The 24,384-nt window shown below is 39.8% G+C and overlaps 1 protein-coding gene across 1 annotated transcript in view; it reads right to left on the reverse strand.

Annotated features, from left to right (window-relative positions):
- NEB (nebulin) overlaps positions 1 to 24,384 on the reverse strand; it is a 227,823-nt gene that overhangs the window by 65,537 nt on the left and 137,902 nt on the right. The window contains exons 69-86 of the mRNA XM_060105956.1: positions 16,675 to 16,878; positions 16,218 to 16,322; positions 11,334 to 11,438; positions 10,921 to 11,232; positions 10,114 to 10,218; positions 9,470 to 9,568; positions 9,167 to 9,268; positions 8,932 to 9,039; positions 7,507 to 7,818; positions 6,067 to 6,171; positions 5,834 to 5,938; positions 5,127 to 5,234; positions 4,219 to 4,326; positions 4,004 to 4,117; positions 3,355 to 3,552; positions 2,858 to 2,962; positions 2,050 to 2,154; positions 1,848 to 1,952 (exon numbers count right to left, since the gene is read on the reverse strand). Of these exons, the coding sequence (XP_059961939.1) occupies positions 1,848 to 1,952; positions 2,050 to 2,154; positions 2,858 to 2,962; positions 3,355 to 3,552; positions 4,004 to 4,117; positions 4,219 to 4,326; positions 5,127 to 5,234; positions 5,834 to 5,938; positions 6,067 to 6,171; positions 7,507 to 7,818; positions 8,932 to 9,039; positions 9,167 to 9,268; positions 9,470 to 9,568; positions 10,114 to 10,218; positions 10,921 to 11,232; positions 11,334 to 11,438; positions 16,218 to 16,322; positions 16,675 to 16,878 (2,505 nt within the window). The remainder of the gene's footprint in view (positions 1 to 1,847; positions 1,953 to 2,049; positions 2,155 to 2,857; positions 2,963 to 3,354; positions 3,553 to 4,003; positions 4,118 to 4,218; positions 4,327 to 5,126; positions 5,235 to 5,833; positions 5,939 to 6,066; positions 6,172 to 7,506; positions 7,819 to 8,931; positions 9,040 to 9,166; positions 9,269 to 9,469; positions 9,569 to 10,113; positions 10,219 to 10,920; positions 11,233 to 11,333; positions 11,439 to 16,217; positions 16,323 to 16,674; positions 16,879 to 24,384) is intronic.

The raw sequence follows: 24,384 nt of genomic DNA on the forward strand, positions 1-24,384 counted from the left end.
TGGTTTTAAAATATAGATACAGTTAGGTAAGTATAGAAATAGATACAGATATGTATGCATACATGGGTTAGTATACATGCATATACTTCTAAGCTCTGTCCACTTAGAGGGCCTAGGAACAATGACATCCTAGTAGTAATGAGCACACTTAGTGCTTAAATCTTGGTTCAAAATACCATTCTCCAATAAAATAAACTGGGATTTCTTAGAGAGGTGGCTGATTCCAGGTCTGGAACAGGGAAAATACAGATGAGCCTGGAACATCTTGTGGTGCCAAGCAGTAAGGAAGCGCTCAAAAAACGTGATTGGGTGTATCAAGGGGACACAGGAGTCACCCTGAAAAAGCTCCCCATAGCAAAGCTGAAACCATTTGAGCAACAAAATAAATAACAATAATATTAGACTCTACCATAGAATAAAATAAATACCCATGAGCCAACACTGATATAAATAAATATGTAAACAAACCAACAGTGGAGAAGGAACAGCTCTTCCTTACAGAAGAATTCCAGTTAATAAATGTATATAAAAGAAAAAAGGGAAAGAGAAAATCACTAGTAGGCATATTCCACAGTAATAATTCTTGCAGGCAAGCTCCATCAATGGATGTTAAAACATACGAGAGAAAGTATAAGGACAAACAGGATATTTGCATAGTCCCAAAGGATCTCCTCCAAGATATTTATTAATAACAAAGGTAAAACTAGTAACTTTACAGTGGAGCATCTCGGCAGAGAGCAACCTAACCAAGTGATCAAGGTCATCACAAGTTATTGACATTATGTACCACCTGCTATGGTGTGCTGAGAAGGGTGCATCAATTCTGTGTTATTTTTGCAAAAAAAAAAGAAAAGGGCATACCTTTAATCTAATCATGAGAAAACATCAGATAAGCCCAAATTGAGGAAAGAATACTAGCCAGTTATTCTACAAAATAACTGGCTAGTAGTCTTCAAAGTGTCAAGATGAGAAAAAGACAAGGAAAGATTGAGAAATTATCAGATTAGAAGAGACTAAGGAGTCAAGACAACAAAATGCAATGTGGGATCCTGGATTTGGCATCTGGAACAGAAAAGCAGGTTAGTGGAAAAACTGGTGAAGTCTGGATAAAGCCTATAATTAACATTGTAACAATGTTAATTGCTTAGTTTTGATAGTTGTACTATAGAGAAAAGTATGAGGAAATTCTCTGTACTATTTTTGCAGTGTTTCTGTAAATCTAAAATTAATTCAAAATGAAGTTTAAAAATGTAACCAATTCAGGGCCTCCCTGGTGGCGCAGTGGTTAAGAGTCCGCCTGCCGATGCAGGGGATACGGGTTCGTGCCCCGGTCTGGGAGGATCCCATATGCCGTGGAGCGGCTGGGCCCGTGAGCCATGGCCGCTGGGCCTGCGCATCCGGAGCCTGTGCTCCGCAACGGGAGAGGCCACAGCAGTGAGAGGCCCGCACACCGCAAAAAAAAAAGAAAAAAAAAAAAAAAAAATGTAACCAATTCAGAGGCAGGAAAAAAAAGTGTGCCTCTGTTGGTCTGTAAGTCACTGGCCAAGGGAGAAGCCACGGAAAAACAAGTCTAGGGTCAACAAAGAAGAGCTTCAACAGTACCTGTCTGCAATAAGGAAGGAGTTGGTGAATTTGTGTCAACTGCATGAAATAGAACAATATTCAAATCGGGGCTGATTTACTTGTAACCCTGCGGACTTACAAGATAAAGTAGGAATTTAAAGGTCCAGGTAAAAGATTGGAAAGACCTTTGGGGGTAAGGTTGTCTGTCCCTTTTCATCTCTTATTGTCTATAAAGGTGAAAAAGGTAACTCAAATACAGAGAAAAGAAAGAGAACTCAACTCACACTGCTATACAGATCCTTCAGATTCTTGGTTCTGTCATAATCCACCGTTTCTAGAACTGTCGTATATTTGTCTTTAATCTGATGATAATTTTCTTTATATTTCACCTACAGACAAAAAGGATGGGTTATTCTTTTCTATTGTTTGACAATATGTAAAGACAATAACGGCTTGTCCTGGGAGAGAAGTATAAGGAAGACACACCTCACTGGCATTAATGCCGCTTTGAAGAGCAGTCACGTAAAGCGGTGTATCTGTGACCAGGTTATAATTTTTTAGATTTTCTTTACCTGCTGCCGTGTATTGTATCTGTGAAGAAAAAGAAAAGTCACCGAAAATGGTAAAATGCAGGTCTTCCATCAGCTTTAGCAGTTTGTGCCTACTTAGATGTACCTTTATTTCTGGGTTTCTGCTTTAATCCTAACAGAGGATACGTTGTACAGTTTGAGACTTTGCATGGCTGTCAAAACTAACAGTTTCTCTTGACCAAGAGTGGAGTCTAGATCTTTGCCACATCACTTCTTCCTTGTGTTGTTTTTTCCATGCCTATACTCCATCCCTGACAGCAGCCCCTCAATTTCAACATTCCATTAGTCTGCCCTATCCAAGCTGAATTTCTTCTGGGAAATTTCCCAAATGTCTACTTTGTACTTCAAGACTTAACTATTTATGGTCAAAGTATGCATGTACGTTCTACTCCCTGCCAGTTAACCTGATCAACACTAAGGTGTAGATGCTTGAGAGTAGTTCACTCTGAAACACCTCCCAGATAACGTTCTGCTGTAAATGTCTATAGCCTTAAATCACAGGAGAGACTCAAACTGAGGAAGGCCAGCACCAGAACAGGCCACCAGAGAGGTTTTATTGGGCAGGGGCCTTTGGTTCCCTTAGATCATGCACTGTCAAAGCTGCTTTCTCTGTGGCACAGGGACAGCCTTGTTATCACTCCACTGGGAGCACCATGGAGCTCATCAATCCACAGTGAGCTAGTCCCTCTAAGAAGATGGCTCACCTGACTCTGGAGGTCATATGATTTCTTGGCCTGGAGGATCTGGGGTGTATCCCAAACGTAGCATCCAATGCCTTTCAGCCAATTCAAGTCACTTTTATACACATTCTGCAAGAAAGAAGAAACTGTGAAAGGTGACAGGTACTAACTGAATTTACAATCGAGCATTTGATCATTTCCTATCAGCCCTTGGCTGTGCTTAGTACTTAGCAGTCATAGGGTGGGTTTCTCAACACCTGGAAGGTCTTTAATGCCCTGGTCTAAAGAAGTTTAGGAAGAGAGCAACAGCTAAGTTTTAGTCTAGTGTTGAACAGATAAAATATTTAACATAGGTGCCTCATTGCTCCAAGGGGATCCTTACACCAAAAAAAAGGTTACTCATGCCACTTTGTATTGAAAAGCAGCAGGGTTTAGGAATACAGGGACAATTAGAACATGGGGCCCCAGGCAGGGCTGGGTGAAGTCTGTAACTTAGTCAACCTGCAGAAAGGACATCATACATCACTCAACATCTCCTGCGCGTTTTGGACCCGCATAACATTGGGTTCTTCTGGAAGAGACGTCCACTGGTGGAAGTAGTGTCGGTACTCCAGGTCACTGAGGATGTACTGGCACCTTTTAGCTAGCACGTGATTCATCATATCATTGGGTATATGAATACTTGCTTTGGTGTCCTCATAATGTCTCCTGTAGTTCAACTAAAGAATAATATATTTTTAAAGACAAAAATAAGAAAGGAATTAAATGTAAATTATTCTCATCAATCTCTTTTATAGTCTTATTTTCAACATAGATCAATACCTTTAGAATAGACTGAGGTTAAACAATGACACTTTAATATACTCTTCTTCTTTAAAAATTTCCCATCCTTTTATAACACAGGGTAAAGAGTGACTTTGTTTTCTCCTTTTCCCAAATACAGAGCCCTCACTGTGTTTGGAGGAGGCGGGAGAGAAAGGGTGAAAACTCACAGCCATCAGAGGTGCACAGGGCTAACTGGCAGGGGCGGGGGACAGTCTCAAGACTGGCTCATTCCTCACCATCCCACCCCACCCCCAGCTAATCTTGAACCAAAGGGCAGATTATAAATAGGCAGACTATTATTACACTTAAGTGTGCAGATCCTCTGTTACAGTGAACTTTGCTTACCGCACTCCTCATCTTTTGGAAATCCAGACAGTGAACCACGTTGGGGAACTCACTGATTTCTTTTCCAGCCAGGTAGTGACCCTTCAGCTTCTCATAGGTCTCTTTGTATTTAAGCTGTGAAATAGGTGCAACATTGAAAATCACTGGGACTTTCTAACCAGCCCTTTGTGACTGGAAAGACTCTCAAACTTACGAAAGGAAAAAGTCCTACTAACCTCACTGTTCACAAAGTCAGCATGCTTGGCTCCAACAATAGGAATATAGCGTTCGTCCAAGGTGTAGCCATAGGCCTTGTTTCCCTCCCACGCTCCTTTATACAGTATCTAGAACAAAGAAAGGTGTATCAACAAAAGTTTGCATTCAACTTCTTTCAGATGCCACTCGAAAGAAAATGGTAAAATCAAGGTAAAATACTCATGTTTGAAGGCAAGGCTTAAATCTTCATTAACAGCTGTTAGTGTGCGTACCTAAGAACAGGGCAGAGTCTTTGGGCTTGTTGCAAATTAAATCTACAGACCCCGAGGCATTTTATAACAGAGTTTAACTGTATTTACAGTTCTAATAAAAGTGAAAACAAATTTGCACACAGAGAGAGAATCACCAAAGATGGCTTCCCGTTCGGCGTATACACATATAGGCTACACACACATCACCTTTAGATTAGCTGAATTAAAATTTGGAGGGCAAGTCCTCCACTTGTTGGCTGGAGATATATGTACATGATTGCTAAAGAGGGACCAGCCTTTCCTCTCTTCTCTCTGTTGGTAGTTGCTTGGTCCTACGTGCGCCTGGAAGTGACGTAGCTCTTCTTAGGTTACTGTCTCTCTCTTTATTTGAATGTCTCCCTCACTTACAGGGGCTCCTGGAGGGTTTGTCTCATTGATCTTTAGCTCCTCAGTGCCTCTCATAGGGCCTGGCACATCACAGGGGCTCAAACAACACCAGCTGGATAAACACTATTTGCCCTGAATAATATGCTACTTCTAATAAACAAGTCTAAATACAACAAAAACAATAGATCTCTTTATAAGTTCAGTTGCTCACAAAATCAGCCAAGAATGTGAATACTGACAAGAGCTTAAAATTCGGAACTGAGTTGTATATCACATAAAATGGAACTTACGGTACTGTAGAGTTTTCCCATGTCTTTGGAATGGGTGATATATGGTGTATCTGGAGAAAAGATATACTTGCCCTTTACTAATTTATTAAATGTTTCTTTATATTTTACCTGAGGGAAGGAAACAAAACAAAACCTTTGATTATTCTAAATGTATATTTAAAGTTTCACAAGATCTACCTAGCAAGATAATAATTAGTCTACATTTAGAGATTAACCAACTGGTTAAATTTCACTACATGATATATAATTTACATTATAACTAATATAATGGAAAGTTTTGGATAATAATTTAGATATTATCTAAAAGTGGGTACAGTATACCACCTACTAGTGACTTTTAAGACATTCTCCCCCGGGCCTCCCTGGTGGCGCAGTGGTTGAGAGTCCGCCTGCCGATGCAGGGGATACGGGTTCGTGCCCCGGTCTGGGAGGATCCCATATGCCGTGGAGCGGCTGGGCCCGTGAGCCATGGCCGCTGGGCCTGCGCGTCCGGAGCCTGTGCTCCGCAATGGGAGAGGCCACAACAGTAAGAGGCCCGCGTACCACAAAAAAAAAAAAAAAAAAAAAAGACATTCTCCCCCAAAGATTTTCTTATAATTTACTCCCTATCGTCTCACAAGCAGTTATCTGGACTTACACAAGCCTGTTCAACTACAGACAACTAAGTCTCCAGTTTGTGTACCTCATTATACACAAAGCAAACTTACATCACTTTGATTGACTGAGTTAATCTTGGCCAGAACAATCTCTGGAGGATCCACCACGCTTGTAAAGTTAGGATAGTTGGCAAGAGCATCTTTCTTATAGTTTCTCTGCAAAGAAATAGAGACAATTAAGACAGGTGTCCCCTCCACCCCCCCCCCACATGGGGATAGGTACATATCCCCACATGGCAGGTAAGGAGGCCAGGCCTTATGTAAGAAGAACTTGCTTTGCTTACCTGATTCACCATTTCCTGGTTCTTGGTAACCCTCACATGGTCTACAGAATCCAGGGGGATCCAACCAATGCCTCGAAGCCACTCCAGGTCAGCTTTGTAGACATTCTGAGAGCAGGAAGGGAGACATGATGCAGGTATAAATGACTCAGGCACAGGATGACAAGCAGCAGGTTAGAAACAATGTTTTCAGAAGCTTTTTAGGGTTTTCTCTCTAGTGGCTGTTGTCTCATTGATTCAATCATGATTTCATCTGTACACCTGAGCAACATTTCTTGAGCCTGTTACTATAAATGAAGAACTATGGAAGGTTATTTGAGGGATAAGTATAAGGAAGGCCTCTAAGTATAAAGAGAAGTTACTTATAAAGTGCAAAGTGGTTAAGGGCTATGAGAGGAAGACCATGCAGATGCTGTGGGAGTTGAGGGTAAGGGACCATTGTTTTCATCTGTGAGCATAAGAGAAGGTTTTACCAAGGAAGTTATAGTTACATAGAAATACATGGGGGCATTTAGACTAAGTAAAGGAAATCACACAAGTAAATGCTCATGTACTGTAGGGTTGGGGGAAGCATCCCTCCAGCCCATCTCTACCCTTCCCCCTCACTTCCTGAATTCTCTCAGGCCATCCCACACCAAATGAAGAGGAGTTGCTAATCTGATTGAAGTTCCACAGTGGTCATCCTCCTGCAGCAACCAGTGAGGTGGGATGTTCAAGTTCACCACCTGTGCTGCAGGCAGTCTTTGACATCCTGTTTCTGTTTTGGTAATGATCAGAAGACCCAGGTAGGGTTAGCTCCTCGGCACACCTGAGCATCACATCGATGCATTGTGTTTCAGTTCCCTAAAGACTGCTGGTGGCAGGTAGAGATCTTGATTCAGCCTTCAGTGGGAGGTGGCCTGAGATATATTCTCCATCCCAGCTTTAAACTCTGCGTAAGGGATTCTGGGCCTCATGCAGCTCATCAGTACATTGTGTCCTCTTTGCTTTGATTCCTTGTAAGCAACTCCTTCATAAATGCCATGAGGAAGGAGATGCTTAGCAAAGCAAGAAGGAGGCATTCCCAGGTCCCTGACTATACTATCATCTAATATAGCCAAAATCCCAACTCCATCTCAGCTCCCACCCCAGCCAATTATTATTTTAAATCAGTTGATAATTTTCCATGCAAATGTGAGGAGCTGTTGATGGCAGAGATGGTACAAAAGCAGATTTTTTAAAAATTGACTTTGAAAGTTATTCAGAAATGCACAGTCAGTAGGCAAAGCTGTCCGTCACTGCTCCCAGCCTTTCTCTACTTCATATCCAGTCTTAATTACCTTCTGAGAGCAAACTAAGTATTTATGGTCCCAAGTGTCATAGACTGGTGGTTCTAGAATGCTGCTTATGATTCTCAGAGTAGACCATACATTTCTAGATAATTAAGAAACAAAAATCACTTACATCGCTTTGTAGGTCATAGGCCTTCCTTGCCTGAATAACATCATTTTGGTCAGGGTGACACGTCCATTGGTGCAGGTAATTGCGGTAATCAGTATCACTGACAAGGGCCTGCCCCTCCTTGGCCACCAACACTGAGACCATATCAGGAGGTATATTGATGTTGGCCTTTGTTTTATGATAGTGCTGTTTGTATAGTCTGTCATTCTGAATCTGGCCTGCGTGCTCGAACCAAACCAGTTTAGGATCATCTCTCATTGTCGGGACACCAACATAATGACCTTTCTGCTTGACATGGTCAGCTTTGTATTTCAGCTGGTGGGAAGAGGAATAGAGATCCCATCAGCTTTGACAAGCACACAAGGCAAAGGGGGCTTGAAACATCAGCAAACTCAGTCCCCCAGCTTTTTGTGTTACTCCCCCAATAATAAATATCAAAAAAACATTGAAATAGGGTGGGAGGGAGGCTCAAGAGGAAGGGGATAGGGGGATATGTGTATACATATAGCTGATTCACTTTGTTGTACTGCAGAAACTAACACAACATTGTAAAGCAATCATACTCCAATAAAGATATTTTTTTTAAAAAGTAAAAGGGAAAGAGCAACAAGATTGCATGAAATAATTGCAAGATTATATATAAATCTTTTGTATAAAATAATCGAAATAAAATAATCATTATTTCGCTCAGTAGATGTAATTATTTAAGGAGAACTACGTAAGTACTGACAGACTCTCTCAATGATCAAACTTTAGTCAGGCTCCCCTGGGCTCTCTTCTTGATGAGGACTCCACTTTGGTCTCTATCTTTGCTGGGGCTGCATAGCCCAGTTTCAGCAAAAATTCTGTTAAATTTTAGCAGAGTTTAGCAGGAATCCCCCTATCCTTGATATCTCCTCTTAGTAACTTTCAGTCCACTGGACCCCTCACTGTTCCTTGGCTATAAATCTTCAATTGTCCATTCTGTATTTGGACTTGAGCCCAGTTCTGTAATGAGGTTGCTTTTCCCCTTTTGCTATAGTTTTTAAATAAAATCTATTTTTATCACTTTGCTAAAAAACAAAACAGAAACATTGAAATAAATAGATACGAAGAAATATCAATTTAAAAATAGAAAAATATACACTTATTTTCTAATTCTGGCAATATTGTATTTGAAAGCTTAGAGGTTTTAGGGAAGCAGGGAATAGAAGAAAAAACAAAGACTTCAAATGATAGTTTTTAAAGCCAAGAAGAAAAAGATGAAGAATGCCAAAAGTCCATGGGAAAAGGACCAGAAGGGAGCAGGTACTCTGAACATCCCCAAGCCTGGCCAGGCCTGCCAGCCAACAAGGAACTCTCCATTACACTACATGTCTTAGCATAAATGGGTTCTTGCACAGGGAAGGTCCAGCCTTTGCAAAGCACACTCATATCAGAATAAATTACCTCGCTCTGAACGTCACGAGAGTGATGGGCATGAACAAACGGCACAGCATCCGGAGGCAAAATGTAACTGGTGGCTTTTTGTTTCTCCCAGCTTTCCTTGTAGAGATACTAAAAGACAGAGAGCCACGACAAAGGGTTAAACCAAGGAGTCAGAATGGAGGGATAAGTCTCCTATCGTTATGTTATGGTCCTCTGTCCCCATACAAAGTGCCAGGCATCCAGGTAAAATCCATACCTGGTCCAGTATTCGGGCTGCCTCCTGAGCAGCGTGCAGCTGAGGGGTTTCTGTGAGGGTGTACTTTGATTTGGTGTCATTCCAATCTTTTCGGTATTTAATCTAGAAATGAGAAGAAAGTTGGTAAGTTCTTTAATATTAAGAAAACATAATGTTGTCCAAGCAAATGCTAGCATCATTCATCTCAACGTTTACAATCTGTGTCTCAGAAAATGACTGCACGCTAAGTGTAAGTAAGTGGAAAAGCTTTGGAAATGATATCTTCCCAAGAGAGCAATTTTAGAATGACAGTCATGTACTTACATCATTTAGGATTTCACCACTTTGTTTTGCTGTCACGTAATCAACTCTGTCATCCACGGGAGTAAAGTTGAGAGTTTCTATTTTTGTGCGATATTTTTTCTATGGGAAAGAAAATATCTTTTAGATAGCTGTAGTTTCTGGTCCTGTGTGAGTTGATAAAGATATGCTGCATTTAAGGACCCTTCTCTACTAGAGGCATAGAATGCCGTATTTCAATGGCATCTTCCTGGCAATTTGGCTTTCTTCTTAGCATTTTATTTTTTAACAAATGGGTTGACTTCTTACACCTTCCACAGATTTTGAAGTAGCAGGTTTGGTTAGCTCCCAAAGCCATGTAATGTGTCATTATGTGAACTCAGTGCATGTTTTTTTCAACTGGACAAACTTCTCTCAAGTGTATTGCTATTGCTGACAAAGAAGTTTTCTATTTATACAATTCTAAGCATTGTTGAGCGTAGATGGATGTGATTCCATAATGTGAAAGGGACAGTACAGGATTATTTTGGAAAAATGTACGTTGGCTTAAATGACAGCAATTGAAATTGTTAAAACTGCTGATAGGGAATGACTGCATTTTGGCTCGTATATTTTTTGTTCAGTCTCTTAGGAAATGTGCTGAATGGCAGGATAAGATCCTGGAATACCTCACTGAAGATATCTGCAGCGTGCTTAGCATGATTGAAAGAAACAGAATCATCTGGTGTCCAGCCGATCCCACGTAACCATTCCAAGTCAGCCTTGTAAATAGCCTGTGAAAATAAGACCAGGAAGAAGTCAGTGACCCTGGTCATATTTATTCTATCCATTGGTCTGATGGAGAAACGCAATTTAAGAATGACATACTCAAGCAGCCAGACAAGTAACATAAGTAAATTAACTATGAGGCCAGGTGGTATGACAAACCAGCTGGGGACATATTTGCTATTTAAAGGGGGTTAGCCTCAATTCAGCTCCAGGTTATTGTTGCCAAGGGCTAACGCATGTCTGGAGCTGCATCCTCTGATTTTTTTTCAATAAAAATGGGAACCCCTAGATTTGTACACAAAATTCCCTGATTTAAAAACCTTGGCAACTTAATATAAAATTTAAAAATACTGTGTCAACTAAAATAGCATATCTGTGACTACATCCTGACCATGGACTGCTGATATTTTAGTTACAATTTAAACCTCTGTTGCTACTTAAATTCTATTAAAATAATATTTTCAGAGTAGCTGTCTTTAACCAGAAACAGTTAAGAACTATATTCACACTACCACTTATTTCTTGATACAAAGTCCAGATCCTTCATGGCTCTGGTGATTTTGATACCATACTATAAGTTCTAACCAAAACCAAATTCTTCGCTATATAAAGATGTGAAGTGATGATGCAAGGATTTAATGACATAAACTTTCTGGGAGTCATGGGAAAATGATTCAAGAGCTCAGGCTAAAATGCAGCCCACTCACATCGCTTTGCAGATCGTAGGCTTTCCTGGCCTGAATCACGTCGTGCTGGTCAGGCAGGCACATCCATTGGTGCAGGTAATTGCGATAATCAATGTCGCTGACCAGAGCCTGGCAATGTTTAGAGTGCGTGATGGAAAGCATATCCGGAGGGCTCTGGAACTTAGACTTCCATTTGGCCCACTGCAGACGGTACTCTCTTTCATTCTGAATCTTGCCAGCTATGAGGGCCCAGCGGATCTTGTTGTCATCCCTTGCTGTGAGGGTACCCACGTAGTGTCCCTTCTGCTTCTCATGGTCAAGCTTGTATTTATACTGGAGACAGAAAAACAAAGCAGATGGATCACAGCATGAACTCTCAATGCACCTAGGGCATTTGTTTGAAAAACTGAGGAGTTAAACAAGGCCACACTCACATCACTGGCGATCTCCCTGGAGACCTTGGCAGCCTGGATGGGGATGGCGTCCAGCCGTACATCACAGCTCATCTTCATCTCATCCCAACCTTCGCGGTAAATTTTCTGAAGAGGAGGAAAAATGAGGTATCGTTCCAGATTCAAACCTACTAATGACTCCAAGGGTTCAAGTAGAATTAATATCAGAGGGGTGCAGTTTTTGAAGTCCCAGAAACAGTTTAAAAAAAGAGAATAGGTGAGGGCCTCCCTGGTGGCGCAAGTGGTTGAGAGTCCGCCTGCCGATGCAGGGGATACGGGTTCGTGCCCCGGTCTGGGAGGATCCCATATGCCGCGGAGCGGCTGGGCCCATGAGCCATGGCCGCTGAGCCTGCGCGTCCGGAGCCTGCGCGTCCGGAGCCTGTGCTCCGCAACGGGGGAGGCCACAACAGTGAGAGGCCCGCATACCGCAAAAAAAAAAAAAAAAAAAAAGAGAATAGGTGAAAGAATCATTCTGTACCAATGTACTGGAGAACAAAACCATGTCTGGAATCCAAAGATCTGGGCTGGACAAGAGTTCTTTCTTTTCTTTTTTTTTGAATTATAGCTTTGATGTAGTTTTTCATGGTTTATGTAAAAGGGTTTATCTGCTTCTTGTATTGGTGTATTAGTAGCACTGGGATATGTTTAAGTTCAGACATTGGCAGGCTAGTATTGAATTTCTCTAGTTTAATAATTCTCTTTAATTAATTCCATTTTTAATCTTCAGAATTATAAACATTTTACATTTGAGTTTTTTTCCTCTCTGTATGGTTTCTTAGATCTTCTAATACGACTGATGATGCATATTGTTTGGGAATGTTAGATTTTCTTTCTGAAGCACCATTGGATGTAACGGCTATTTTCTAAGTGCAGCACTGTTTTGTTTGTAAAGAGAAGTCAGTTAAAGTAGTGACTGATTTACAGATAGCCTTCTAAAAATATATTCACATTTAAGTGGATACCTTCTGTACTGACGATGTCAGAAAGACTCAGAAATAAGAGTAATTTAAATGTATAAATCAGAAATCATACCTATCACTATGGGAGCTTGAACAGTGCAGAAAGGAGAAGTGAATTTCAATCATTGACAGTTCCATGGCCTTTTCATATTTGATAAACAAGTGCTTAGGGCTTCCCTGGTGGCGCAGTGGTTAAGAATCCACCTGCTGATGCAGGGAACACCGGTTCGTACCCCGGTCTGGGAAGATCCCACATGCCGCAGAGCGGCTGGCCCGTGAGCCATGGCCACTGGGCCTGTGCGTCCGGAGCCTGTGCTCCGCAACGGGAGAGGCCACAACAGTGAGAGGCCCGCATACCGCAAAAAAAACCCCACAAAAACAAGTGCTTAGATAAATTTTGTCCTTGTAATGGACAAGTTTTATATGAATTTTCATTCAAGTTTTTGTATGAATTTTGGGTGGTCCAATTTTAACATTTGACTTGTTTTTTTGTACAAAAGAAAAAAGTGTTCTCCACATTTAAACATATTATACTAGAGAATATTTCATGCAAATTTGTAATTATGTTATTTAAACTTTTAAAATTTATTTTGTTTTATTACATATACTGTTACACTATTTTTTCTTATGTAATATATTTTTTTTGTTTATGTGGTCAAATATATTTTTTATTTGAACTAAAAAAAAAATTGGGCTTGAGACCTAACTTCTTCACCTACTAACTTTGAGAATGTGGGCAAATTCCTTAATATTTCTAAGTCTCAGCTTTCCCATATGATGAAAACAAAATAACAGTCTTACCCGTGTGATTAGTGTGAAGACTAAATGAGTTAATTTAACATGGATTTTCTTGGTTACCCATAAAATGATATACAAATATTCTGCAAAAGTTGTACTTTCTAAATGATGGAAATAATTTAAAATAGTGGATTTTATTGAGATTATACTACTGGCAACATCATGTATGAAGAAAGTGTATATTTTGGTTAACATTCAAATAGGATGTTTGATTTCTTTCAAAACAAAAGTCATTCTCATTAGTATCTAAATATCTAAATTTAACAGCTTTACTTTTGGCATAGTTTCAATTACTAGTCTTGCTTATATCATGATATTAATGGTAGGGTTCTGGTATTTCCAGCTGAGAAATTTATCATGTAAAAGAGAGCACATGAGACTTCCAGAATTCCCCTGCCAAAGATACCTATGGCTCAGAAGGAAGAGGCTGAGGAGACTACACTGCAGTGAAGAGCTGGCTGTTTCTCCATCCAGTCACTTGTCAATAAGAGTACGCTGCACCATATACTGATTCTGGTCCCAAAAAAAATGTAGCAATGCCTCAAAATTTTGTTTTCTTCCCAGCCCTTGGAAAAAATTAGTTCCCAAGAGGCTCATTACAAGAGAGTTGGTGGTGCAATTTGGCATATGGTGAGTAATCTTTGCTTGGAAGCCTCCTTCTCTCACAAAGATTTATTAGTTTTTGAAAGATGCAAAGTTCCAAGCCATGGTGGACTGCATTAAGGTAGTATCCTTCTTCTAAGGTCATACTTGTTCTACACACAGAAAAATCGCTGTGATCCATGAAGGTGGTACCTTTCTTGAACTTTCTTAAACTGTGAAGCTAGCCATGTAAACGAATTCTCTTTTTATCTAATAGACTTTTTAGCTGATACTCTTCCTTTCCCTGGGCATGTAATGATTTATTCTGCAAATAATGATAATTTTGCCTTGTTCTTTCCAATATTTATCTCTTATACTTATTCTTTTTTTTTTTTTTTTTTTTTTTTTTTTTACTGTACGCGGGCCTCTCACTGCTGTGGCCTCTCCCGTTGCAGAGCACAGGCTCCGGACACACAGGCCCCGCGGCCATGGCTCGCGGGCCCAGCCGCTCCGCGGCACGTGGGATCCTCCGGGATCGGGGCACGAACCCGCGTCCCCTGCATCGGCAGGCGGACTCCCAACCACTGCGCCACCAGGGAGGCCCTATACTTATTCTTATGTAATTATTTTGCTGTGAATAAGAAGCTTATCACTTAGCTACTTCCAGCAAATATTAATAAATGGTAATGTTATGGGTATTCTTGTTTTATTCCTGACTTGACTGAGAAGCTTACTTACTTGAGGATGAGGCTGGCCTTTGATATGAGATTTATTCTTAGTTATGACAAGAAAATATTCATTTATTCTTATTTTGCTAAGATTTTATTTTTAAAAATAAGAATGGATATTGGATTTGGTCACACGTCTTTAAAAAAATTTTTTTTTATTCATCAGTATTTATTTATTTATGGCTTCATTGGGTCTTCGTTGCTGCATGGGGGCTTTCTCTAGTTGCGGCAAGCAGGGGCTACTCTTTGTTGTGGTGCGTGGCCTTCTCATTGCAATGGCTTCTCTTGCTGCGGAGCATGGGCTCTAGGCCCGCTAGCTTCAGTAGTTGTGGCTCACGGGCTCTAGAGCGCAGGCTCAGTAGTTGTGGCACACAGGCATAACTGCTCCGCGGCATGTGGGATCTTCCCGGACTAGGGCTCGAACCCGTGTCCCCTGCATTGGCAGGCAGATTCTTAACCACGTGCCACCAGAGAAGTCCCACACGTCTTTTTTTTTTTTAAACATCTTTATTGGAGTATAACTGCTTTACAATGATGTGTTAGTTTCTGCTGTATAACAAAGTGAATCAGCTATATGTATACATATATCCCCATATCCGCTTCCTCTTGCATCTCCTTCCCATCCTCCCTATCCCACCCCTCTAGGTGGGTCACAAAGCACTGAGCTGATCTCCCTGTGCTATGCAGCTGCTTCCCACTAGCTATCTATTTTACATTTGGTAGTGTACATTAGTCCATGTCACTCTCTCACTTGGTCCCAGCTTACCCTTCCCCCTCCCCGCCACATGTCTTTTTAAATCTAATAAAATGAGCATAAGATTTTTCTCTTTTGTTTTATCACATTATTAGGTTTCTGAATACAGAACACTCCTGGCATTCCTGAATGAACCCTAGTTGTTTGTATCATATCATATTCATGTGTTACTGAATTTGATTTGTTAATATTTCATTTAAGATTTTCCCCATTATTATTGGTCTACAGTTTTCATTCATGGAACTATCTTTGACAAGTTTTGATAATGGTGATGGCTTTCCTTGTTTCATTAGGCTCTCTGTCAGTTTGTTTATTTTTTGAGGTTTGGAAAGAATTCCCCTATGAAATCATTCTGGGTGACCCTGATATCAGAGAGGAGGAAGGACAATCTTTAATAACATATTAATTTCTTACAATGTGTTTTTATTCTTTTTCTGGTAACTTATAACTTCCTTAAAAGCCCCCTATAGATCTGTTTGTTTGTTTTTTTTTTTCGCGGTATGTGGGCCTCTCACTGTTGTGGCCTCTCCCGTTGCGGAGCACAAGCTCCGGACGCGCAGGCTCAACGGCCATGGCTCACGGGCCTAGCCGCTCTGCAGCATGTGGGATCTTCCCGGACCGGGGCAAGAACCCGTGTCCCCTGCAATGGCAGGCGGACTCTCAACCACTGCGCCACCAGGGAAGCCCTAGACCTGGGTTTTAAAATTAATTTGTATAAAGTTGTGAAAAGAACTCTCATAATTACTTTGTGCTCATCTGAATCTGTTGTTAATTCCCCTTTCTTCTTTGTGTGTCTCTTCATTCCTCTTTCATTATCTTTCTTGTCCTTGTTCCCTTCTCTCTTCTGTCATGTTGACATTGCTTCACCATAACTGGCCTTGCCCAGTGACTGAGAGCCAGGGGTCTGCCCCTCTCCTCACTCCTGGTCAAGGGCCTCCTTACCCACTCAATCTTCTCTTCCTTGGCTATGAAGGGTTCCCTAGTGATATCTTCATACCAATTGGGTGACTTTCCAAACAAAAAGGGAGTCTGTTGCAGTACTTACATTGCTCATATTAAGAGTGTTGGCTCTAGCGAGATTAATTTCTGGAGTATCTGGCATTATGTGGATTGAAGTTTTATCCATGTCCCAAGCTTCTCTGTACTTTGGCTATGGAAAGAACCAATGATAACAAAATTACTTCACAATTTGTAATTTTGCTAGTTGCAGTGCACAACTTTCGATTTTTCTGATCCAAAATCTTTTCATACTAAGGTAAAAGTTTCCAGAATCTTTTCACATAAGTTACTCAAATTTGATATGAAATCTGTATTAATACCTTTTATTCATACTTTGAGCTTTGGTTTAAAATTAGTAAGCAATAATAAAACAACTGTGTCAATATTACTTATTAAAATCTTTGTTATCATCAATATTATTATCTTACAAATGGATTACCAGGTTATTTATCATTTTCTATAACATGAACTTAATTTTAATACAGAAGAAAAATGTGACTTACAATACTAATATTTTCAGCATTTGATTTAGCAAGGACAACTTCAGGTGTGTCAACGATACTTGTGTACTTGAGTTTCACCACAGGTGTCCGATAGACACTGTCTTGTAGGATATGCTGGGCATTTTTCACTCTCAGTACTTCAGGAGACCCTTCGGGCACCCAGCCGATGCCACGCAGCCACTCCAAGTCAGCCTTATAGATGGCCTGGGGAAAGAAAACAAAGTTAGGAGAGGCAGGGTTTTGTTTTTTTTTAAATCGTGGTAAAGTAAGGAAGTAGTTTTTCATGTTGCATTTTCTCTTCCACAAAAAATGATAAAGCCGAGCATGGGCCTGACAAAAATAATTCCTCATATGCATAGCACTGTTTTGTCCTACTTTGTTTTCCGTGGCAGGGGCTCTGTGTTGGGGTGCCTATGCATAGTCTAGAAAGCAGAAGGATGCCGAAGGAGTGCTTTGCTTAGGGGATGTGTGGAAGATTTTTGAATATTTTGGTAATCATCACACTAGCCAAGGTGGACTTTTAAAGCAATAATAATAGGCTCTCCAGCAAGTTCTCCACACAACGGCCAGAATGATCTTTACAAAATTCACCATTCAGATTTGATGTCACAACATTCCCCCAATCTATGGTTTCTCACTGGTCTCAGGATAAAGATCAAAATCTTAACATAGATTAGAAGGTGATGATGGTCTAGCATCAGTCCCTACCTATTCTTCCAGCCTCATTTTATATGTCCTTCCCTTTTACCCATGTGTTCTGACCACACTGGCCTTTCAGCTTGTGGGTTGCATACCACCCCTTTTGCATACATTGGTCATTCTGCAGGAATGCACCCTGTGTCCTCCTCATGGAACAAACTTATGCTCTCCCTTCTTACCCCTAAATCAGTGCTTTCCCAGAGAAGCTTTCCCCACCTCATTTTTCATAGAGCCACGATCATTCTTTCTCAGCCATCCCATTTTTATGGATATTCTCTAGTTAACATCTGTTCCTTTTTATCAGTATGAACTCCCTAAAGTCAGGAAATTTGTCTTGTTCTTTATTCCCCATTGTACCTTTGGTAATTAGCACAAGACCTGGCACATGGTGCGTTTAATAATTACTTTTAAAGGGATAATTAAGAATGTAATCCCTACTTCCACAATTTTGATCTCAACTGAGTTTTCTTTTTCCAAGATAGCACTTCCCTTTGAATTGGAATTTGCATTTTCTTGGCTATCTAAACCTGTTTTGTCAGGTATATGTTAAGTGGTTAACCAGATATAACTGCTCTGTGTGACACACCAACTATTAATTTCATTAAAAAAAACCATTGTGTTCTTCAGAAATGGTATTTTAATTACTGTTTAATAGGATACAAATATCAAACTAAAATAAAGAGTAAGAGGAGTGAAAATGCAGGGAACTTTCTACCTTAATGAAGAATGTTATATGTTTTAGTGTGTAAAGTATTGTGGATACCCAAAATTTGGAAGAAGGGGTTCTTGAAGAGGATTACATACAGGTTTTGAAGTTTCCCTTCCTCATTCTTTAAGAACTTGATTGATATGCATTCCTTAATATACTAATGTGGTTCAGGATAATGAAGAGACTGAATTTATCTAGAAATGGGACTAAATCCACCAGTTGGCAATTCATTTCAAATGATGGATATACTTTCCTATAACAAACTCATTCATTATGAGAAAGCATCTCCTGAAGCTTAAGGCAACCAAGTTCAGGTAATTAAAAGAAGGTATTAATTCTGTACAAGAAACAAACATCCTGATGGAATTCATCATTTTCAAAAGATTAAGTCAGCAAAAAGGTAAGTAAATCTAAAAATACTTTAGGTAAATTAATTAAAAAATGTTGTGAAGAATACCAAGTTAAGGGAAACTAGTGAGTTTGGAGCATGCTGCTAACCTTTCAAATTAATTTCAAGGAAGAGAGCCCCTGTCATTCAGTTGAAGAACCATGAAGATGCCTATGTTTAATAAACTACAAACAGTGCACACATTAACAAATCTATAGAGAAATTCTAGTAGCACCACTAGCAATGAAGATGAAAATCTTCTGAATAAGCCCAGCATTAAGGCTTGTCATTAATAAACTTGGTAAAGTACTAAAGGGAAGTAAGTGCTTAGACAGGGAGAATTGCATTTTCCTCAGCACTGGCAGGAGTAACGGGGCAAAGCTGTGGAAGGCTGTCTTCCTGGGCAATAGCTCACCCCTCAGGCACCACAAGCAACAACTTACATCACTCTGCAGGTCATAGGCTTTCCTGGCTTGGATCACGTCATTCTGGTCAGGAAAGCAAGACCAGTGGTGTAGGTAGTGGCGATAGTCCACATCGCTTGCTAATGCCTGGCCTTCTTTGGCAGCATTGATGGACACCATGTCTGCCGGGATGGTGATCTTGGCCTTGTGGTCATTGTAGGCCTTTTTGTACAGCCTGTCATTCTGCATCTTCAACACATTTGCTGCCCAGACCAGTTTAGGGTCTTCCTTGGCATTGCGACACCCAATGTAATGACCCTTCTGTTTCTCGTAAGCAGTTTTGTATAGATACTGGTGGATGTGAACAGAAGAAAGAAGAATTGTTTCTCCAAACTCACTTTTTCTAGACAGCCTACTCAAATAACTCTATCTCCCTTACATTACTCTTTTTGGGGCACTGTTTTTCTTTGAATTCATACTATAAGTTTTATACTTCTTGATACATTGGTTTGTCTTCTGTAAGCATGAAAACATTGTGAACACCTCAAAGGCAAGAATTGTGCTTCTGGATTCCAATATAGGGCTGCCTACTGTTTCCCAGACTTCAGTCACTGTTTGCCATTCTCACATGTTTTGCCACAAAGCACCGCCTGTACTTCATACGTTACTTTGTCAACTTGATTCTTTGTCTAAATAAATATATTTTAAAGTTTAAACTTATTTAATATTTTTATTTTAAAATTTATAATCTTATTTAAATGAGAAAAAATCAGTATTTTTCTAGCACACATTAAAACCAATGTAACTATTTTAAAAATGCTTGTCCATGTACTGCATAAAATTATCACAGGAACCACCTATGCATGCTTCACTTCAGCAAACAGTAGTTCTTTGTACCCACTGGATCTCTGTAAGTGTTTATGCATTAACCGATATTGAGAAGATATTGAAAAGAAAATAAAAATCTGTGCTTAAACATACGGACAGCAGAACCAAGCAGAGAAGTTAAGTGGGTCATCAAATTGTTGTCAAAGTTGTTCTTGAATTGGGGATTTTAAAGCAAGACACTAGTAACAATGCCCTTCATTCTATTAGATATAATTCCTGGGGAATTAAATTAAAGATTAGTAAAGTATTAACTCTCTGAGTGTCTATGAATTAGTGTTTGTTAACCCAGGGCAAGGAGGAGCTCTCACATCACTGGCAATATCCCTGGAAGCCTTGGCATGCTGGATCCCGATGGCATCTGCCCTCAGGTCATAGCCGGTTATCTTGACATCTTCCCAAGCTTGCTGATACTGTTTCTGCAAACGGAGATTGCAGTGCCACAGTCAATATGAAGAGGGAGCTACTGAGTCAGCATTACTGATATGTTCAAGAATATGTTAACAGTTACACTGAAAAATTAATCTCCCCTTAAGATTTACAAAATAGACTGGTTTCATACTGAATTTAAGCTCCAGTACATTTTTAATGACATGTAGTAAAGTTCTCTTCCAGTAACTTTTTTTTAAAGAAGGGAATTTAAAAGATAGTAAGTCATGTGAAAATGAGAAAAATTATACATATTGTTTGGCTTTTAAAGGGAAAAATCAATGATAGGCCACTAAAAAGAGAACTAAGTATTACTATACATGTATATATATGTTTTGATGTCGTGTGTTTGGCATAAACCACCGCATTTTTCCTTCCAACAAAGATAAGGACACACGTCTCTATATTATAAACACATACGTAGGTGTGCGAGCACACACAAATGACACTTATCATTAAAGACTAGAACTAAAAGGAATATTAGGGAAATGCCTTTTGCTAAATGCTCTCTGGAGCATTTTGACGAGAGGTTTGGTGAGGCAGAGAACACTGTGTGAAGCAAGTGGATGTGCAGGGCCTTACGTTGCTGATATGCATGGCGTTGATCTTGGACTGCAGCATCAATGGAGTGTCAGCCGGTACATTCACATTTGCCTTCTCTTTGTCCCAGGCATCACGATACAGTGGCTGGTAAAAATGAAAAACAAAGGATCGGTGATGAGTAAATAAGCCAATTACCACATGAATAAAATTATAGGTACAATTAAAGGTTTTCTTTGGATGTGTTCAGATGTAAATGGAGATTACATTTTTTTTCATCTGTGTTTTTATTTAGAAGGTGCCAAAAGTGACTTCAGCAAGAAGAATACATTCATGTGTGCTATAATATAAATGTAAAACGAGTCAGAAACATGATAGTAACATGATAGTAAATAGATCCTCTTCTATTTATTCACATGTAATTATCTGGCAGGTAAGCTCTCATTGCAGGTGACTATGATAATCCACATTGAAAATCAAGTCCTGGCCTAAATAACTGTCATAATGTCTAATATTGGGGCTGCCCCTGGACCTTTCAACTTATTTCACCATTGAATAGCAGTAAAAAGGTGGCGGTTTTGTGATCATTGTATTAACTGGTGGACCTGTATTACAGGCAAGGTCTACAAAATGTGTTCAAGGTGTACTTCAGAGAATATGGAACATGAAGATGCCTACCACACTTACATTGACCAAAGAATTATCTAAACAAATGAAATGTGGATGCTGTTAATTGATGGGCTATATGAAATTCTATCTGGATACATGAATGTTCAAGATTCTAATCCTGGTTTTAGCAGTTTAAAGTTCACAATTATAATTTTTATTGAGACTTCTTCCATGTGTCTGAACATAGCATCAATTGACTTACCTCACTGATCTGTACAGCATTGATCTTTGCCATAATAACTTCAGGGGTATCAACGATGTTGGTGAATTTGAGGGCCTCAGGCCTTGTGCGATACAACTTTTCATTCAGGAGATTCTGGGCATTCTTTGCTCTCATCACTTCCACGGAACCCTCTGGCAACCATCCAATACCCTTCAGCCATTCCAGGTCTGATTTGTACACGTTCTACAAGAAGGAGAGGACCACAGAGTACAGAAGAGTCAATTTGCCTACTAGAGCATGATGCCAGCAAACCACACACTACCTCTACTTAAACCAGCTGGGTGGCCAGTCCCATGAAACTCAAGGATCAACATTAGATGTTAATATTTGAGTGTTACATCTCTGGCACACATCTCTGGGAGAAGTTCAGAGTATCCTACAGGAACTGGAGCAGGGCTAACAACTAGCACTTGTGGAATGACAGGCAGCAATGGCACATAATTTTGTTTTTATGCAAGGTTGAGTTTCTGTGCTCACTACTTGAAATCTGCCTTTCATGTGCCACCGGGGATAACTTCTGTAGGAATTTGGGAGAAAAAGTTTCTTAGAAGCATGTATAATGAAAAGCAAAATACATACTTACATCTATGTACACCTCTCCTCTTTCTCTCTCTCTAAACACATTATTTAAATATATATATAAATATACACATTTTTCCTATATGTGTCAGATAAACTTGAAATCCAACATTTTTTTATGCTTACATCTGTTTCTGACATGTAGATACCTGATCATGCAAATGTAATGGATCAGGACAACTGGGATTGAAATTTTCTACTTAGTTACATAGAATAAGAGAGTGATTTTCATCTGATGAATAAGGCCTTATAAGAAGGAATCCTCTATAAGATAGAAAATATTCAGAAAAACTCTACATAAAAATACAGAATATGTTAGATTCTATTAAGAGTACTGTTTAAATTACATCCTTAAGGAATATTCTGTGTTTAAACACATAGACACACATCTCCCCAAGAGTCTGGAGACAGGATACGCACATCGCTCTGCAGTTCGTAGGCTTTCTTCGCCTGGATCAGATCATTCTGGTCTGGCAGACACGTCCACTGGTGCAGATAATTGCGATAATCAATGTCACTAACCAGGACCTGGCATTTCTTGGCCTGAACAATGGACATCATGTCCAATGGTGTACTGTGGATTCCTTTAGACTCCTTATAAGCTTTCTTGTATTCTCTGTCACTCTGGATCTTGGAAGCATGTATACACCATACCAATTTGGGGTCATCTTGTAGGCTGCGGAAACCCACGTGGTGGCCCAGTTGCTTACGGTAACCTTCTTTGTATTTGTACTAAAGTTGTAAAAAATAAGATAAAAAGACATATGGACATAATGTATGAAGAGGACTTTTCATTAAATGGTTTTGGAATATTTTTTTAGCCTTAATGTAAATTGGCTCAAATTGGTAGTTATTATATATTTTAGTTCACTTTAAGGAAATTAGGGCTATTTTAGATAGTTTCACAGAGGACACGAACAAATCAGGAGGGAAATAGTATGGTGAACAAGAGTAATAAAAAAATAATAGCTAACATTTACTAGCAATCACTATATGTCAGACACTATTATGAGTGCTTCAAATGTATTAGGTTGATTCATATGAAATTGCTGAATTTTTTGGTTAAAAATAGTTGAAGCGTGGCAATTATAACCTCATTTAATCCTCAGAACATCTCTATGATGTGGATATTAGTATTATCACATATTTCAAATGGGAAAAGTAAGGCACAGTGGGGACAATCATTGCCCCTAAGGTTGCCTGGCAAGTGGAAATTAGGTCAGATGGTCCCCAAGGGTACTGAAGGTACTTCAGGTAGGAAAAAATCATATGTGTGGTTTTGGAGACAGACAACAAAGGAGCATGTTTCAGGAATGGAAGACAAGGCTGTTGGTTTGAATCAGCAGATGACAAAAAAAGGCCTGTGGATAAGAGTTTCCACCTATTCCACACTTGTTCTCAGTGTCTTAGGACAAGAGTAAGATCATTTCTGTTTCTTTCCTATATTTGGATAACATAGGAAAGTTTGGACAAAAGGGAGAGAGAGAGAGCTGGGAATAAGGCAGATACTATGGATTGGCTATGCCTTTTTAGAGATAAAAATGAGAAGTAAGAAGGAAGAGACAGCTGGATACTAAGACAAAAACTAGAGAAGAATTTGAAGAAAAGGAACAAAGGTAGCTTAAAGATTTGGAGCTGGGGGGCCTTGGTAGAATAATTATTTTGACTGCTGGTACGTTTTAAAACTACTGTTAAATGAACTTCAAAGGGTTACTCAGAGGAGTATACATACACCTCCAGCATAAAATCTTGTATATAAAATGTGATCTCGGTCTTAAGTCTTGTATAAAACTTTCATCTGTGATTTATATTTATGGAGAATGTCCTAAAGATTTGGAGGATAAAATCACATTGTATTGGTTCCTGAATTTTTCCCAAGAATTTGGTATAGATCTTCATGATTTTTTTTACGGTACGCGGGCCTCTCACTGCCGTGGCCTCTCCCGTTGCGGAGCACAGGCTCCGGACGCGCAGGCTCAGTGGCCATGGCTCACGGGCCCAGCCACTCCGCGGCATGTGGGATCTTCCTGGACTGGGGCACAAACCCGTGTCCCCTGCATCGGCAGGCGGACTCTCAACCACTGCGCCACCAGGGAAGCCCCAATGATATTTTACTTCTACTTAGAAACAGCTTAGAAGTTATTTACACATATACTTCACCTATGTTTACCTCAGTGTTTTTCAT

The sequence above is a fragment of the Mesoplodon densirostris genome, chromosome 8 (genome assembly GCF_025265405.1).
Source record: "Mesoplodon densirostris isolate mMesDen1 chromosome 8, mMesDen1 primary haplotype, whole genome shotgun sequence".
NCBI classification, from domain to species: Eukaryota; Metazoa; Chordata; class Mammalia; order Artiodactyla; family Ziphiidae; genus Mesoplodon; species Mesoplodon densirostris.